The 15,755-nt window shown below is 42.0% G+C and overlaps 1 protein-coding gene across 7 annotated transcripts in view; it reads right to left on the bottom strand.

The window, feature by feature from the left end:
* Window positions 1-15,755, bottom strand: part of RAPH1 (Ras association (RalGDS/AF-6) and pleckstrin homology domains 1) — a 157,744-nt gene that overhangs the window by 70,767 nt on the left and 71,222 nt on the right. For all 7 annotated transcript variants that reach the window (XM_034785144.1, XM_034785143.1, XM_034785140.1 and 4 more), the window contains 2 exons: window positions 7,939-8,044; window positions 6,539-7,059 (listed from right to left, as the gene is read on the bottom strand). In XM_034785144.1, the coding sequence (XP_034641035.1) occupies window positions 6,539-7,059; window positions 7,939-8,044 (627 nt within the window). The remainder of the gene's footprint in view (window positions 1-6,538; window positions 7,060-7,938; window positions 8,045-15,755) is intronic.

Below are 15,755 nucleotides of genomic sequence, written 5' to 3' on the forward strand. Positions count from 1 at the left end.
CCGCTGCAGCGCCAGTGTGGCCGCCCAATGCGCTGTGACTGGCCTCCAGAATTATTTGGCAGTATCCCACAATGCCTGTTCTAGCCACTCTGGTCATCAATTCAAACTCTACTGCCCTGGCCTCAGGTAACCAGCTATGTGACCGACCCTTTACATTCCCCGGTAATTTTAAAAATCCCGTTCCTGTTTGCTCAGCCCAGCATGGTGTGGAGTGCTATCAGCGAATCTTTCCAGGCGACCATGCCTCCATGCGCCAAGCGAGCCCCAGCATGGAGCAAGGGCAAATTGCTGGACCTCATCAGTGTTTGGGGGGAGGAAGCTGTACAGTCCCAGCTGCGCTCCAGCCGTAGGAATTACGATACCTTCGGGAAGGTATTAAAGGACATGATGGAAAGGGGCCATGACCGGGACGCCCTGCAGTGCAGGATTAAAGTGAAGGAGCTGCGGAGTGCCTACCGCAAAGCCCGCGACGCAAACGGCCACTCGGGTGCTCCCCCCGCGACCTGCCGATTCTACAAAGAGCTGGATGCGATACCTGGGGTTAACCCCACCTCCACTCCAAGCACCACCATGGACACTTCAGAGCCGGTGGGGTGGAGGGGGGGAGTGGGAGGAGGAAGAGGAGGAAAACGGGAGTGATGGTGGTGGGCCAGATGGAGACACCGGAATCCCTGGAGCCATGCAGCCAGGAGCTCTTCTCAAGCCAAGAGGAAGGTAGCCAGTTGCAGCGGCCGGTACTTACTGGAGGACAAACAGAAGAGCAGGTTCCCGGCACACGTTTTTTTCCCCCCCCCCTTCGGGAAGGAATTTTTTTGGTGTGGGCTCTTTGGGAGAGGAGGGTTAGGCATGCATGCCTAGTTGCGGAATAGTGCATTGATGTGGTTTATCACATCGCGGTAATTGGCCTCGGTATTCTCCTCAAAAGTCTCATCCAGAACGTGTGCAATGCGCTTGCGCAGGTTTATCGGGAGAGCCACCGTGGTCCTTGTCCCAGTCAGGCTAACGTGTCTGCACCACTGTGACGCGAGGGGACCATTGCTGCACACAGGCAAGCTGCATATGGGCCAGGGCGGAAGCCGCATTGCAGCAGAAGACCCTCCTTTGCTTCCCAGGTCACCCTCAGCAGCGAGATATCGTCTAGGACGAACTCCTGTGGAAAATGTTGGGACAGTGTTCAGTGTAGGTGCCCCCTGAAGCTGTTGGCTCTCCCCAAGGCACAGAAACCCAGAGGATAGTGCAGCCCTGAAACAATCAGTCCCCCTTACTCACCATTTTGAGGCTCCCGTGGGATATGTGCGCTCTTTTTCGGACGGGAAAATTATGCTATTGTGTAGACCCAGTGTGTTTTCTACTCCTTAAGTGTGGGGGGAATCCGTACTCTGTCTGGTATAAACAATGCTGCCTCTATTAAATGTTGAATTTTGCCTATACAGCTGCATCAACCTTGAGACCTCAGCCGTCCCTCTTATCGCCTGCTCAGAGACTGCAAAGACTCAGGAAGAGATCGCGAAAAAGCAAAGAAAACATGCTGCAAGAAGTGATGCGGCAATCTAATAAAGAGAATGAGAAAGCATAGAACTGGAGGGAGAGAGAAAGCAGGGTCTGCCAGGAAAACGCAGCGCACCGGCGGCAAAGCACCGATAGGCTCATAAGCAACCTGCAGTGCCAAGCAAACGCTATCCAGGAGCTGGTAGCCATGCAGAAAGAGGAGCAGTACCGCAAACGCCACCCCCCCCCCCCACAGCCCTTGTCCCAAAACTCTTTCCGTTGTGCCCCACTGTCACCTCCAACCCACTTTCCCCAACTTCCGTGTTCTTCACCCCACCCGCTGCCTCCAACACCAGTATCTTCACCACCCAGCCCTGAAAACCACGACCCTTACCCTCTAAACTCAACCACCATCACCATGCAGTATAGCTGTCCTGAAGTGCAGCACTCTCTGCACAGCACACCAGATAGGACATACGTGAATCTGTGATTGTACTGTTCCCCACTCCACCCCCTTGTTTCTTTTCAATAAATGGATTTTTTGGCTTTGAAAACATTCTTTATTATTCCATAAAAGTAAAAGACTCCTTAGCCCAGGAAATAAACAGGCACTGCAAGTCTGCTTAGCAAATACGGATTCCTAAAGATTGGAACTACTGTACTTCACTCCCGTGCAGGGCACCAGATATCACTGCTGGTTTTCAGCCTCAAATTGCTCCCTCAAGGCATCCCTAATCCTTGCAGCCCCGCGCTGGGCCCCTGTAATAGCCCTGCTCTCTGGCTGTGCAAATTCAGCCTCCAGGTGTTGAACCTCAGAGGTCCATGCCGGAGTGAAGCTTTCACCCTTCCCTTCACAAATATTATGGAGGGTACAGCACACAGATATAACCGTAGGGATGCTGTTTTCGGCCAAGTCCAGCTTCCCATACCGAGATCGCCAGTGGCCCTTTAAGCGGCCAAAGGCACACTCCACAGTCATTCGGCATCGACTCAGCCTGTAGTTGAACCGTTCCTTGCTGCTGTCACGGCTCCCTGTGTAGGGTTTCATGAGCCACAGCATTAACGGGTAAGCAGGATCTCCAAGGATCACAATGGGCATTTCAACTTCCCCTACTGTGATCTTCCGCTCTGGGAAAAAAGTCCCGGCCTGCATCTTCCTGAACAGCCAAGTGTTCCGAAAGATGCGTGCGTCATGCACCTTTCTGGGCCAGCCTGTATTAATGTCAATGAAACGCCCACGGTGATCCACAAGCGCCTGGAGAACCATAGAGAAATACCCCTTCCGATTAACGTACTCGGATCCTAGGTGGGGTGGTGCCAGAATAGGAATGTGCGTCCCATCTATCGCCCCTCCACAGTTAGGGGACCCCATTTGTGCAAAGCCATCCACTATTTCCTGCACTTTACCCAGAGTCACGGTTCTTCTGAGTAGGATGCGATTAATGGCCTTGCAAACTTGCATCAACACAATTCCAACGGTCGACTTTCCCACTCCAAACTGGTTTGCGACAGGCCGGTAGCTGCCTGGAGTTGCCAGCTTCCAGATTGCAATAGCCATCCGCTTCTGCACTGGCAGGGCAGCTCTCAATCTCGTGTCCTTGCGCCACAGGGTGGGGGCAAGCTCCTCACACAGTCCCATGAAAGTGGCTTTTCTCATCTGAAAGTTCTGCAGCCACTGCTCGTCATCCCAGACTTCCATGACGATGTGATCCCACCACTCGGTGCTTGTTTCCTGAGCCCAAAAGCGGCGTTCCACGGTGCTGAGCATGTCCGTGAATGCCACAAGCAATTTCGTGTCGTACGCGTTACGCGGCTTGATAGCATCGTCGGACTCCTCATCCTCAATCTCACTGTCACTTCGCATCTTAAGGAATAGTTTGACAGCCAAATGTGACGTGCTGGCGAGACTCGTCAGCATATGCCTCAGCAGTTCGGATTCCATTTCCCGCAGACAGATCGTGCTGCACAGAAACTGTTGAAAGATGGCGCCAAAGGTGGACAGAAACAAAGGGATTTCTGGGATGTGAAGCGATGCATCATGGGGCATTGGGACAGGACCCAGAATCCCCCGTACCCACGCCCCCTTCCCACAGCCTATGGCACCAGAATAGGAAAAGGTGCTCTGTGGGATAGCTGCCCATAATGCACTGCTCCCAATAGCGCTGCAATTGCCGCAAATGTGGCCACGACAGTGCGCTGGGCAGCTGTCAGTGTGGACAGACTGCAGCACTTTCCCTACTCAGCTGCACGAAGTTAGGTTCAACTGACAGCGCTGTACATCTACAAGTGTAGCCAAAGCCTCAGGTACAAGGCAGCCAGGAGAGAACAGGCAATAACTGCACTCACTATAACTTCCATTGATAGGGAAACATCTTCCCAAAGTTTCACCTTTACTCAGGATGGTATTAGGTTTCTATCCCTCTCCAAAGGTCCAAAACTAACCCCCTCTAAAGAAATATAGAGCAAACTAAATGCAAGAACAGTAAAATACCAAATAAATGCTAGTAGGAGATTGGCTACAACTCCCAGGTCTGCCTCAATTGGTTTGCAAACAGTTAGAAGAGCACTTAACAAGTGACAACTACAGCTCAGGCTATAAGAAAGACACCTTGATTTTTTTTGTTTAACCCATACAGGCATATCTCCAGTTAAGAGGACACTGATGGGAGTACAAATTATATAAATAAAATCAATATGAGCTATTCATTAATTTCTAAGCATTTTATATAAATATTAAGCACAAACGTGGCCTTGAGAGGTTCATGATCTTCAGTCCAAACTACAGCATTCAGCCTTAATAGATAAACTTATTTCTGCCTCATATTTATAGATGGAAGAGTCATTCTTTTGCTTTAGCTGGAGTGAAATATAGCATAGCATTCAAACTGGGTTAATTATCTATAAAAATAAGCCCCATTTGTTCTTGTTATCTCCTTTGAATAGAGAGGAAACTAAGTAGTGTGTGTATCAGTACAGGACACTTCTGAATGGCAATCAGGTTATCAGTAATAGTTTCTAATGTCATCAAAGCATCATGAGTAATCCTTTCTTATAGGAAGCCCTCTGATTCACTAGGACATTCTTTCATATCCCTGTGTATACCTCCAGTTATTCCAAATTTGCATCTCCAATTAATTCGGAATTTTCTGAAGAATTTCATTGTTGGTGCTTATGCAATATTCTCTCATCATACAGATGCAAAATACTTATTATGACACCAAAAATCTCAAAAGAACATTTGCAATTTGCAGGTTTAGAGAGTAGTTGATGGATTTTCTTCTTTATGGATTGCTTCAGGGGAGCAACTGTATCATGTCGGTATAAGTATAGCTCTCTCTATTTTGGCTCTCCAATCATCATTTCTATTTCTGCAAGTGATGCAGCATTTAAGATCGCTGAAAGAAAATTTCTTAAAAGGCACAATGGGATATAAATATGAAATTTCAAAGGCTCTCAGTAAATTGCCATGTATACACTGTATCTTCTTTTTCTTGTGTACACCTCTATCCTGATATAACGCTGTCCTCGGGAGCCAAAAAATCTTACCACGTTATAGGTGAAACCGCGTTATATCGAACTTGTTTTGATCTACCAGAGTGTGCAGCCCCGCCCCCCTGGAGCGCTGATTTACCGCGTTATATCTGAATTCGTGTTATATCGGGTCGCATTATATCAGGGTAGAGGTGTATTCTAAAATATTATATATATATATATAATATTTTAGAATACACCTCTACCCTGATATAATGCGACCCGATATAACACGAATTCAGATATAACGCGGTAAATCAGCGCTCCAGGGGGGCGGGGCTGCACACTCTGGTAGATCAAAACAAGTTCGATATAACGCGGTTTCACCTATAACGTGGTAAGATTTTTTGGCTCCCGAGGACAGCGTTATATCAGGATAGAGGTGTACACAAGAAAAAGAAGATACAGTGTATACATGGCAATTTNAAGAGATTATTCAGCATATGTACTTGAAGTTCTTGCTGCTTTTATATATCGGTTATTTTTCTTCGGGCCTGAATTCTCCCTCAGTCTTCATAAAGTATTCTAGTTTGACATCCTCTTTATCTCATGACAAATCATTCTGCTGCTAGCTCCAAGGTAAAATTATATCAGGGTAGAGGTGTATTCTAAAATATTATATATATATATATAATATTTTAGAATACACCTCTACCCTGATATAATTTTACCTTGGAGCTAGCAGCAGAATGATTTGTCATGAGATAAAGAGGATGTCAAACTAGAATACTTTATGAAGACTGAGGGAGAATTCAGGCCCGAAGAAAAATAACCGATATATAAAAGCAGCAAGAACTTCAAGTACATATGCTGAATAATCTCTTACTATTGAACATTTGAATTTATCATATAATTTTCAATGTACAATATTGTGTTATGCAATAAAATCTATAATGAATTATCTGAATTATGCATGTTTTTTCTCTTTCTATATAAACACCAAAAATGATTCATAGCATACTATATGTTTTCCCCCATTTTTTTGGAATGGAGTAGTAATACAAAGGTTACATCTTTGGACAATGTCATTTTAAAGGGTATGCCAATCTGACTAGTTTTAAATATATTAACATTATTAACAAAAAGAATGAAAAGGCTCTTCATGAAGTAGATGACCAAATCTATCATGCTACCACTAATCTCCCCGCAAATACTTTTCAAAAACTCTGGTTTAAAATAACTATAAGTGAATCTCCAGATAACAGTACTGGAATTCCTGAACATTTAACCTAGTAACTTTTAAATCTTTAAAATACAGAAAAATGTTAAGATGTAAATAGACAGGGTGGTGGGAAACCCTGAAAAAAAGCCTTACCCTTTCTTGCAGGAATCTTTTTTAAAAGAAGGCAAGAGAACCAACATCAATGTACCTAAGAAAAAGCTAACCCTCACTCACCCCACCATACCACATTGAATATGCATGGCCATGAGCACCATTAGGGTAGGACTGAAAGAGATTCTTTAAACTTTGTTTTACGTAAGCTTAAATAAAACCTACATTAAAATAATGATACTCTACCTCAGTAATGGGTTGCCCTTGCTGTGTCAAATCCAGTTCCTGAGGTCTTGTCATTTTATCAATATCCAAGGAGTCCATGCTGGATGCTGCAGAGGTTATGCTGGAACGGGATGAGTTACTGATAGAGCGCACTTCAGTATCACTCACTGTGCCAGCTGATGCTGTCCTCCTATGCTGAGCAGTAACTACAGGTTTAGCATCTTCCATTACAGATTGCTGGGCTGCTTCATCCATGCTCATAGAAGCCTTCTCTAACTGGGCAGTAATGTCCTCCAAGGAAAAGTTGGCATTTGAAGGCTTAGTTACCCTACCAGATGAAGAGGATGATCCTTTTATACTGCTGTGTTTAGAGGAAAGTCGACCAGCAGGTGGTTTCTGAGCTACTTTTGTTTCTGTGGCTAGACGCTTCATTGCAGCACTATTTGCTGATTGTGACCCAATGCTGCTGAGCTCCTGCTCTATGGAACAAAGATCGGCCATGAGGGCATCCAGATCCACAGTCTCCCCCTGATTCAGGGCTTCTGCAAGGAACAACAGGCATTAGCTTCCTTATGATTAACCCATTTCTCAATCCTGTTCTCCAAGTAGTGCTACTTTGCACTGGACAAAATAGAAACAATACAATCATTTCACCATTCTAAATCTACAACACTCAAAATAAAATGTAGTTGTTAAAATTTAATTTAATTTCAGAGAAATGCATTTGTCAACATGAGTGCCAGTAATGGAAGCCTATGATGTCAGTGATTTTTTTTTTCAAATTTACAGAAATGCTTAATGAACAACTGTCTGGTTAAAAACCCTGGTTGACATTTTTGAAGCAATGCAGAGATGATCCCTACACATTTTTCATTATTTTATTGGAAGATATGTGGCAAAATCTCCCACACTGCTTTGAAAACCAAAACTCATTTTTTTAAATGCAAGTTTCCTATACTACTGCCAGAGTCATAGATAATGAAAAACTGACAAAGCTTTTTATAATATTTGCTTTTTTGTTTAACCGAAATATTGGACCTAATTACTGCATTTCCCCTTTTATGTGCAATCTTATTTAGATTTTCCCCCTCATTTCTATCCAATGTGGCTTAAGGAACAAATTTATCAATTCCCTCTTTCATTAAAAAGGTTATCAGAATAATTGTTCTTTACAATTAAGTAGATTCTGATTCTCAGACATTAGCTGCTGAAAGACACCCAATTTGGGACACTAAGAATTCTGTCTCACATAAACAGGATAATACAATGTAAGCAAACTAGGAAATGATGCCCTAGTATGTCTAGATGCTATGTTTTAATGCTGTAGGATTTTAGCATTTTGTAAGATGGCTGCTTTCTGATAAAACAAATATTCATTCAATGTTAGAAAAAAATTGAGGGTCTCAAATAATTCTGTTTACCATTCAAATTGTACATGGAGAAGCGATAGGAGAAATTGGCAATGTTGGTTTCTTGGCGAAGAGGGGATTTCTTTACTGGCTCCATGGGCTTGTCTGTATCCAAACTCTAAAAAAATAAATAAATAAATAAATAAATTGAGAAGAGAGAAACGAAGCTAAAATGAAGTTTGCATTTAATATAACAGGAGCTGGTGGTCAAACAATATTACAAATATGGTTGAAAGCTTAATTTCAGTGGGAGAAATGTAATCTAAGAAAATGAGTTCTCTTTTGTATGATTTGCACTAGAAAAGTATTTAGTTAACATGTTACTGAGATTAACATCAACTGTCCAACTACGAGAGATGTTAAAATAAATTCATTCTGCTGCTATAGAACTGAAAAGAAGGAAAATATATTCTTAAATTTGTTTTTCAGTAGTATTGTTCTACCTCACCATTTTGAAACTGAGATTTTCTACAGTTACCCGGATCAGTTTGACTATCAACGTAATTCAGAAAAAAAAAAACCCAATATATCAGAAGCAAGAGAGAGGACTTTTTAAAGTAAATTTGCCTACGTTATCAAATTATCTTTACTAATATGGACTATAATTTTTTAAATATATTAGTTATGAAAGTGAGCTTCATTCCATCTTATGAGAAAAGAGCACGCTGTGCATGTGTTATCTATTATGGCTTTAAAAACACATGTTGATACGTAACAGAATACTTTAGCAACTGTTATGTGGCTAGATATATTAGACAGTACTTTATGAATATTTTACCAATAAAAATGCTCAATATATTTGTTTGTAAATTCATGTTCTGCTGTTTTTGAAATTATAGAATCTTAGAAAAGTAGGGCTGGAAGGGACTTTGAGAATCATCAAGTCCAGCAGGACCAAGTAAACCTAAACCATCCCTGACAGGTGTTTGTCCAACTTGTTTTTAAAAGCTTCTAACGATGGGGACTCCATGACTGCCTCTGGAAGCCTATTCCAGAGCTTAACTCCCTTTCTAGCTAGAAAGTTTTTCCTAATATCTATCCTAAATCTCCCTTGCTGCAAATTTAGTCCATTACATCATGTCTTATCTTCAGTGGACATGGAGATTAATTGATCACCATCCTCTTTATAACAACCCTTAACATATTGGAAGACTTATCAGGTCGCCCCTCGATCTTCTTTTCTCAATACTAAACATGCCCAGTTTTTTCAACCTTTCCTCAGAGGTCAGGTTTTGTAAACTTTTTATCACTGTTGTTGCTCTCTGCTGGACTCTTTCCAATTTATCCAAATCCTTCCTAAATTGTGGTGCCTCACCAGTGCCAACTAGAATGGGACAATTATCTTGTGTCTTACACACAACACGCCTGTTAATACACCCCAGAATCATAATTAGCCTTTTTGCAGCTGTAGCACATTGACAACTCATATTCAGTTTGTGATCCACTATAACCCCCAGATCTTTTTCAGCAGTACTACCACCTAGCTAGTTATTCCCCATTGTGTAGCTGTGCATTTGATTTTTCCTTTCTAAGTGAAGCTGATTTCAGATGAATTCTCCAATTTGTCAAGGTCATTTTGAATTTTAAACCTGTTCTCCAAAATGCTTCCAACCCCTCCCAGCTTGGGGTTATATGTAAGTTTTATAGCATACTCTCTCCTCTATTATCCAAGTCATTAATGAAAATATCTAATAGTACTGGACCCAGAGCTGACCCCTGTGGCACTCCACTAGATATTCCCTCTCAATTTGACAGCAAGCCATTGATAACTAGAGTATGGTCTTTCAACCAGTTGTGAGCCCACCTTATAATAGTAATTTCATCTAGACCACATTTCCCCAGTTTGCTTATGAGAATGTCATGCAGAACTGTGTCAACAGTCTTACTAAAATCAAAGAATATCACATCTCGCTCTCCAGCCTCAACTCCCAGGAGTCATCCCTCTGCACCAGGCCAGGATTAGGGTTGCAGTACCAGGGTAGAGGGTGCTGTTGCAGATGGTCGGTGCCCAATAGACAGTTTAGTACAGTGCACCCACTGAAACAGGAGGCTACATCTGCCCCTGTTTCAGAATGAGACTGTCTACATGGAGAGACAATTATACTGCTATAGTTACATCTGTTGTGATGCTCTGTATGTTGGGGGAACACCCAGCACCCCCATGTTCATCCTTGTAAAATGATTGTGTGGTATCCAATGCAAAGATGATCATGTTGGGTGTCTTTGGAAGGCTCATGATGCAGTGAGCATTGTTGCTACAGTGATGTTATAGTAATTATTTAAACAGTAATGTTATAGATTGTAATTTCATTTATACAGTTATGAGGCTGAAAATGTGTCCTCGTGGCCTAAAGCAAGCCCAGGCAAAAACTCCGCAAGAGCAGAGAGGCAGTTCACACCTCATCAGGGGATATATGGGACAAACCCAGCCCAGCCTCACAGGAACAAAGGACACTGGCCTAGGCAACAACAAAAGATCTGTTGGACTCTCGAGTGAGTCACCTCCCTTCCTTTGGTCAATTTGGGACTGCGATGAGGTAATGGCTCACCTGACTCTGAAGAGGGAGGGGGGCAAAGTCAGGAGGGAAGAAAACATGTTAAAAGGGAGAGAGTTTGCCATGCTCTTCCTCTCTCTTCCACCTACATCTACAGAAACCACACCAAATGACTGAAGCGCTGATCAAAGGGGAGAGCCTGGCTGAAGGGCAACCAGCCAGCCTGTGGTGAGAAGCATCTAAGTTTGTAAGGGCATTGAAAGTGTTAAGATTAGCTTAGAATGCGTTTTGCTTTTGTTTCACTTGATCAAATCTGACTTGTTATGCTTTGACTTATAATCACTTAAAATCTATTTTTGTAGTTAATAAATCTGTTTATTCTACCTGAAGCAGTGCATTTGGTTTAAAGCGTGTCAGACACTCCCCTGGGGATAACAAGCCTGGTGCATATCAATTTCTTTGCTAAACTGACGAACTAATATAAGCTTGCAGTGTCCAGTGGGCGTAACCGGACACTGCAAGATGAAGGTTCCTAGGGTTGTGTCTGGGACTGGAGATATTGGCTAGTGTCATTCGGTTGCACAATCCAAGGAACAGTTTACATGCTAGAGACTGCGCATGAACAGCCCAGGAGTGAGGGTTCTCACAGCGGAGCAGGGTAAGGCTGGCTCCCAGAGTCATGGATTGGAGTGGCCTGGCAGATCACTGGTCCAGAGAACACCAGGGGAATGTCACATCTGTATACTGGTATAAATTTTTTTTTTTTAAATCTCCCATGTAGACAGGCCCAAGTCTCCTAAAAGCGAAGTTTCATAGGAAGAAGTAAGTTTTATCTACTACCAGAGATAGTATTTTAATTTTTATTTTGGGATCCAGAGGTGGGGTAGGAGCTAAAGGAAAGAGATTCCCAAACTTTAGGGAAGGGAGATTTAATTCCTGAATGCTTTTCAGCTTCCAAGGTAGCCATGTAGCATTGTTAATTAGTTTGGCAGTTGAACCTCACAGAAATAAGAATTTTATTTCTCTGTTTCTTTCTTATCTTCTTTCAACTCATTTTTGAATTGCGTGATATACATCTTTTTCCCTCCTCACCCGACACCATTAATTCTGTCAGACATCCTCCCCACATTTTGTTTCAGTCTTTGCCCTCAATTGCACTTGAAAAATCCAAGTGATAAAGGTGAATGTGATCACCTTAAATCATCAATTTCTGCAGATTTAAGTTTAGAAAAAATATCATTGCTATTCCTTATAACTGGGAAGACAACCATCCAAATATAAACAGAGTGTAAATCAGTGATGTACCACTGTCTTCCTCAGGCTGCAAACAGATGGCTCTAGTGCCTCTACTTTTATCCAGAGATTTCCCAAGCAGCACCTGAGTGAAAATGTGCCTATTTAGAACCTAACAGGCGACAGTAAAACTGTCAAGAATCATGTGAGTTTACACACTGCTGCTACTGGATACAGTTATGACTATCAGTAAAGGTAGGAACTGGAGTTATTTATGGGTGATGAGGACCAATATGGAAACTGAGAAGAGTAGGGGAGGCTTAATTCCTCAGACTGAACCCATAGTCTCTGGCCTATAGTTTAGACCTCTTGATAAAGTCTCATTTGCTTATTAAAAAGTTTTGGTCAGGAGTACATACATTATGCATAGTACAGAAATCAAGCGTTATCAAATTACTTTACGTCCCATGAATATTTATATAGATAGGTTCTAGTGACAGGAGCAGAACAAGTTCTCACCTAAGCCTTTGCAAGGTGAATTGGTGAGTTTTATAAGACTGCTAAAAATGCTGGTTGGCTATAGCAAATCAAGAGAAAATCTTGAATGGAACCAAAACACAAAATAAGATACTCCTTAACACCCTGGCACTAGCAAGCAGGATGTCGTGATGCTAACCACTAATGCAAAATGCATTAGTGCTAAATAGTATAAGGTATTGACTGCAAGTGCTACAGGGTTTAAGACTACATTTTGTAACACTTTTATGGTGGGGAGGGGAGGGGTTATGGAGGGCACAGTGAATTCAAAAGATCTCCTGGGCACCATAAAGTTTAAACATTTTTTTTAAAAATTTCCATCTGGAAAAAAATCTTACTTTGCGGTCCAATAAACATCCAGTGAACCTGGGAAAGAAAAATTCAGAGAAGACAGACCTGTTTTTCCATTGCTCCAATAGTCCAGCTGGAATAGAACAATGAATGCACTAGGAATCTGTGCAGGGAGATACTCTGGATTTCTTGCAAGCTCTAATTATGCTCATGCCAAATCTTAACTGTGACCTCAGCCACGTTAAGGGACAATAACTTTTCAAGTAAATGGACTGTGTGACAGTCAGATATGCCAATTTGTTGATATAGATATAAGAGTGTATGAGGTCACTTAAGGTTTTGCATGAGAGCACAAGTCTGATGAAGCTGGGATACATATTACTTTTCAGGGCCTGTGGGAGATGGAAGTGAAAACCTTATAAAGCGATGGAATGTATTGGCAACAGCACTGTGAGCAATATGAAGGTGGCAAAAAACACAGGACACTTTTTCCTAACTATTTATTTCCAGAATTTTGCGATTTTGCCTGGATGGGGTAGGTCCTGATGCAAACTTAACTGTCAGTAAATGTCATTTTTGTCAATTAATAATACGTCAATAAATTCCAAGAGGTTGTGTGTACATTATGAAGCTAATGGTGCATTACGAAGCTGAAGTGAGTTACGGGGATTGAAGGCTAAAAATCTGTTTTGAAACTCCTCCTCTTGCAAATGTCTATGTTGAGGCATACAATTATTAATGGAGCCATTGGCTTTGCAAAAGGTTCCTATCTAGTTAACATAACTTAGACTTGTAAACACAAGATTGTGAAATAAATTTGCCACTCAAACAGTTTTCTGTTCATCTAGGAATGAAGATTTTTCAAGGCTCTTTATCCATAGGCTCAGAATTAAGAAAAATTGTTCCTTAAACAAAATTATATTATGATGATGATAGTTAGTTATTATAGATAATTCTAACTAAAAAGATATTAAAGGACGGGTGCTATTTCCACAGAAAGAACAGTTACTTACCCTACAGGAAGTGTGGTTCCTTCAGATGTTGTAGTCAGTGTGAATCCCATTGTAGGTACGCATGTGCTTCATACACATGAGATCAGTGTCTTTAAAATAGCAATATCCACCGGGGCCTTGCATGTACCCTGAGCTGCCTCATGCTCCAATGTGAGGGCATTAAAGGCAGAGCAGCTGAGACCTTCTCGTGGTCCCCCCCCCCCCCCCACTCTGAAGTCTATGATAGTTGAAAACTCCAAAATGCAGGGACAGAGGGCAGGTCACAGGGTACAACTAACAAGAAAGAACCCAGTTACCACAGGGTAAGTAAAAGTTTGAGTATGTGTCAGTGTGGATCCCACTGTAAGTTACTGGTAAGCAGTATCCCCTGGGGATCATGAGATAGAAGGGTTTCAGCTAAATTAGTCAAACAGCGATTGAAGAAATGCTTTCCCAAACTTGGCCTCAGACTTTACCGCTAAGTCGAAGAGTGATGTTTAAGAGGTCAATAGGTTACTTTGCAATGCTCCTTTGTAGATTTCTGATATCGGCATATTCTTAAAGTAAGTGGAAGATGCTGCTTGAGATCTGGTTGGTATAGGCCTTAATGTTCAGTGGGAGAGGTGCACCAGCCAGCTGCCAACACAATAATACTCTGTTATCCATTTTGTTATTTTCTGAAGAGATGGCCTGATTTTTAGAGTGCCAAGCTATAGCCAGAAATAGATAGGAAGACAGTCTGAATGGTTTGGTCCTGTCAATGTAATAAAGTCCTGGACACAGTTAGTATGCATGCAACTTCTTATCTTCCAGTACAGGGTGTGGTTTTGGGAAGAAGACAGGATTGGTTGACTGGTTTAGATTAAATTCTGAGACCACTCTGGGGATGGATTTCATGCAAAGTCTAGTATCACGTTACCCCTATGAAATGATATATAGGGATCTTCTGACAGACACCTGAACCTCATTCACTCTTCTGGTTGAAGTGATAGTCACTAGAAAGACCATCTTCAGAGGGAAGTGATGCAAGAAGCATTCCAAAAGAGGTTCAAACCGAGACTCCAACAATCTGAGGAGGACTATGTTGAGATTCGAGGCAGGAGTATGATCTCTGACTGATGGGAAAGCATGCAATAGTCCTCTGAGAAACTTCAATTCCCGTCTAGTGAGAAAATAAGAACCTAAGAGTGGCCATATTGGATCAGACCAATGGCCCATCTATCCTCCCTTCTGATAGTACCCAGTACCAGATACTTCTGTTTATTTCCTCTGAACAGAAAAACTACTAAATGATCCATCCCCTGTCCTCCAGACCCAGTTTCTTGCAGTCAGAGGTTTAGGGACATCTGGAGCATGGGGATGTGTCCCTCACCATCTTGGTTAATAGCCACTAGTGGACCTATCCTCCATGAACATTTCTAATTCTTTTTTAAACCCAATTATACTTTTGGCCTTCACAACATCCCCAGCAAAGAGTTCCACAGGTTGACTGTGTTTTGTGAAGAAGTACTTCCTTTTGTTTGTTTTAAACCTATTGCCTATTAATTTCATTCATGACCCCTGGTTCTTGGGTTACGTGAAGGGGAAAAAACACTTCTCTATTCACTTTCTCCCCATCATTGTGATTTTATAAACCTTTGTCATAATCCCCCTTAGTCGTCTCTTTTCTAAAATGAACAGTTCCAGCCTTTTTAATCTGTCCTCATATGGAAGCTATACCATATCCCTAATCATTTTTGTTGTCCTTCTCTGTACCTTTTCCAATTCTAATTTTGAGATGAGGTTACCAGAACTGCACACACTACTCAAGGTGTGGGCATACCATAGATTTACATTGTAGCATGATGACATTTTCCATCATCTTATCTCTCACTTTCCTAATGGCTCCTAACATTGTTAGCTTTTTTTGACTGCCGCTGCATGTTTTCAGAGAACTACCCAGGATCTCCTTCTTGAGTGGTAACAGCTAATTTAGACTACATCATTTTGTATGTACAGTTGGGATTATTTTTTCCAATGTGCATTACTTTGTACTATCAAAGATGAATTTCATCTTCTATTTTGTTGTCCAGTCATCCAGTTTTGTGAGATCCCTTTGTAACTCTTCGCAGTCAATTTCGGACTTAACTATCATGTGTAATTTAGTAGCATCTGCAAACATTGCCACCTCACTGTTTACCACCTTTTTCAGATCATTTATAAAATATGTAGAACAGCACATAAAAGACTGAGCACAACCATACAGGCAGATGGCAAGATGAAATTGCTGTGAGGTGGACCT

Source organism: Trachemys scripta, chromosome 11, assembly GCF_013100865.1.
Source record: "Trachemys scripta elegans isolate TJP31775 chromosome 11, CAS_Tse_1.0, whole genome shotgun sequence".
Classification (NCBI taxonomy): domain Eukaryota; kingdom Metazoa; phylum Chordata; order Testudines; family Emydidae; genus Trachemys; species Trachemys scripta.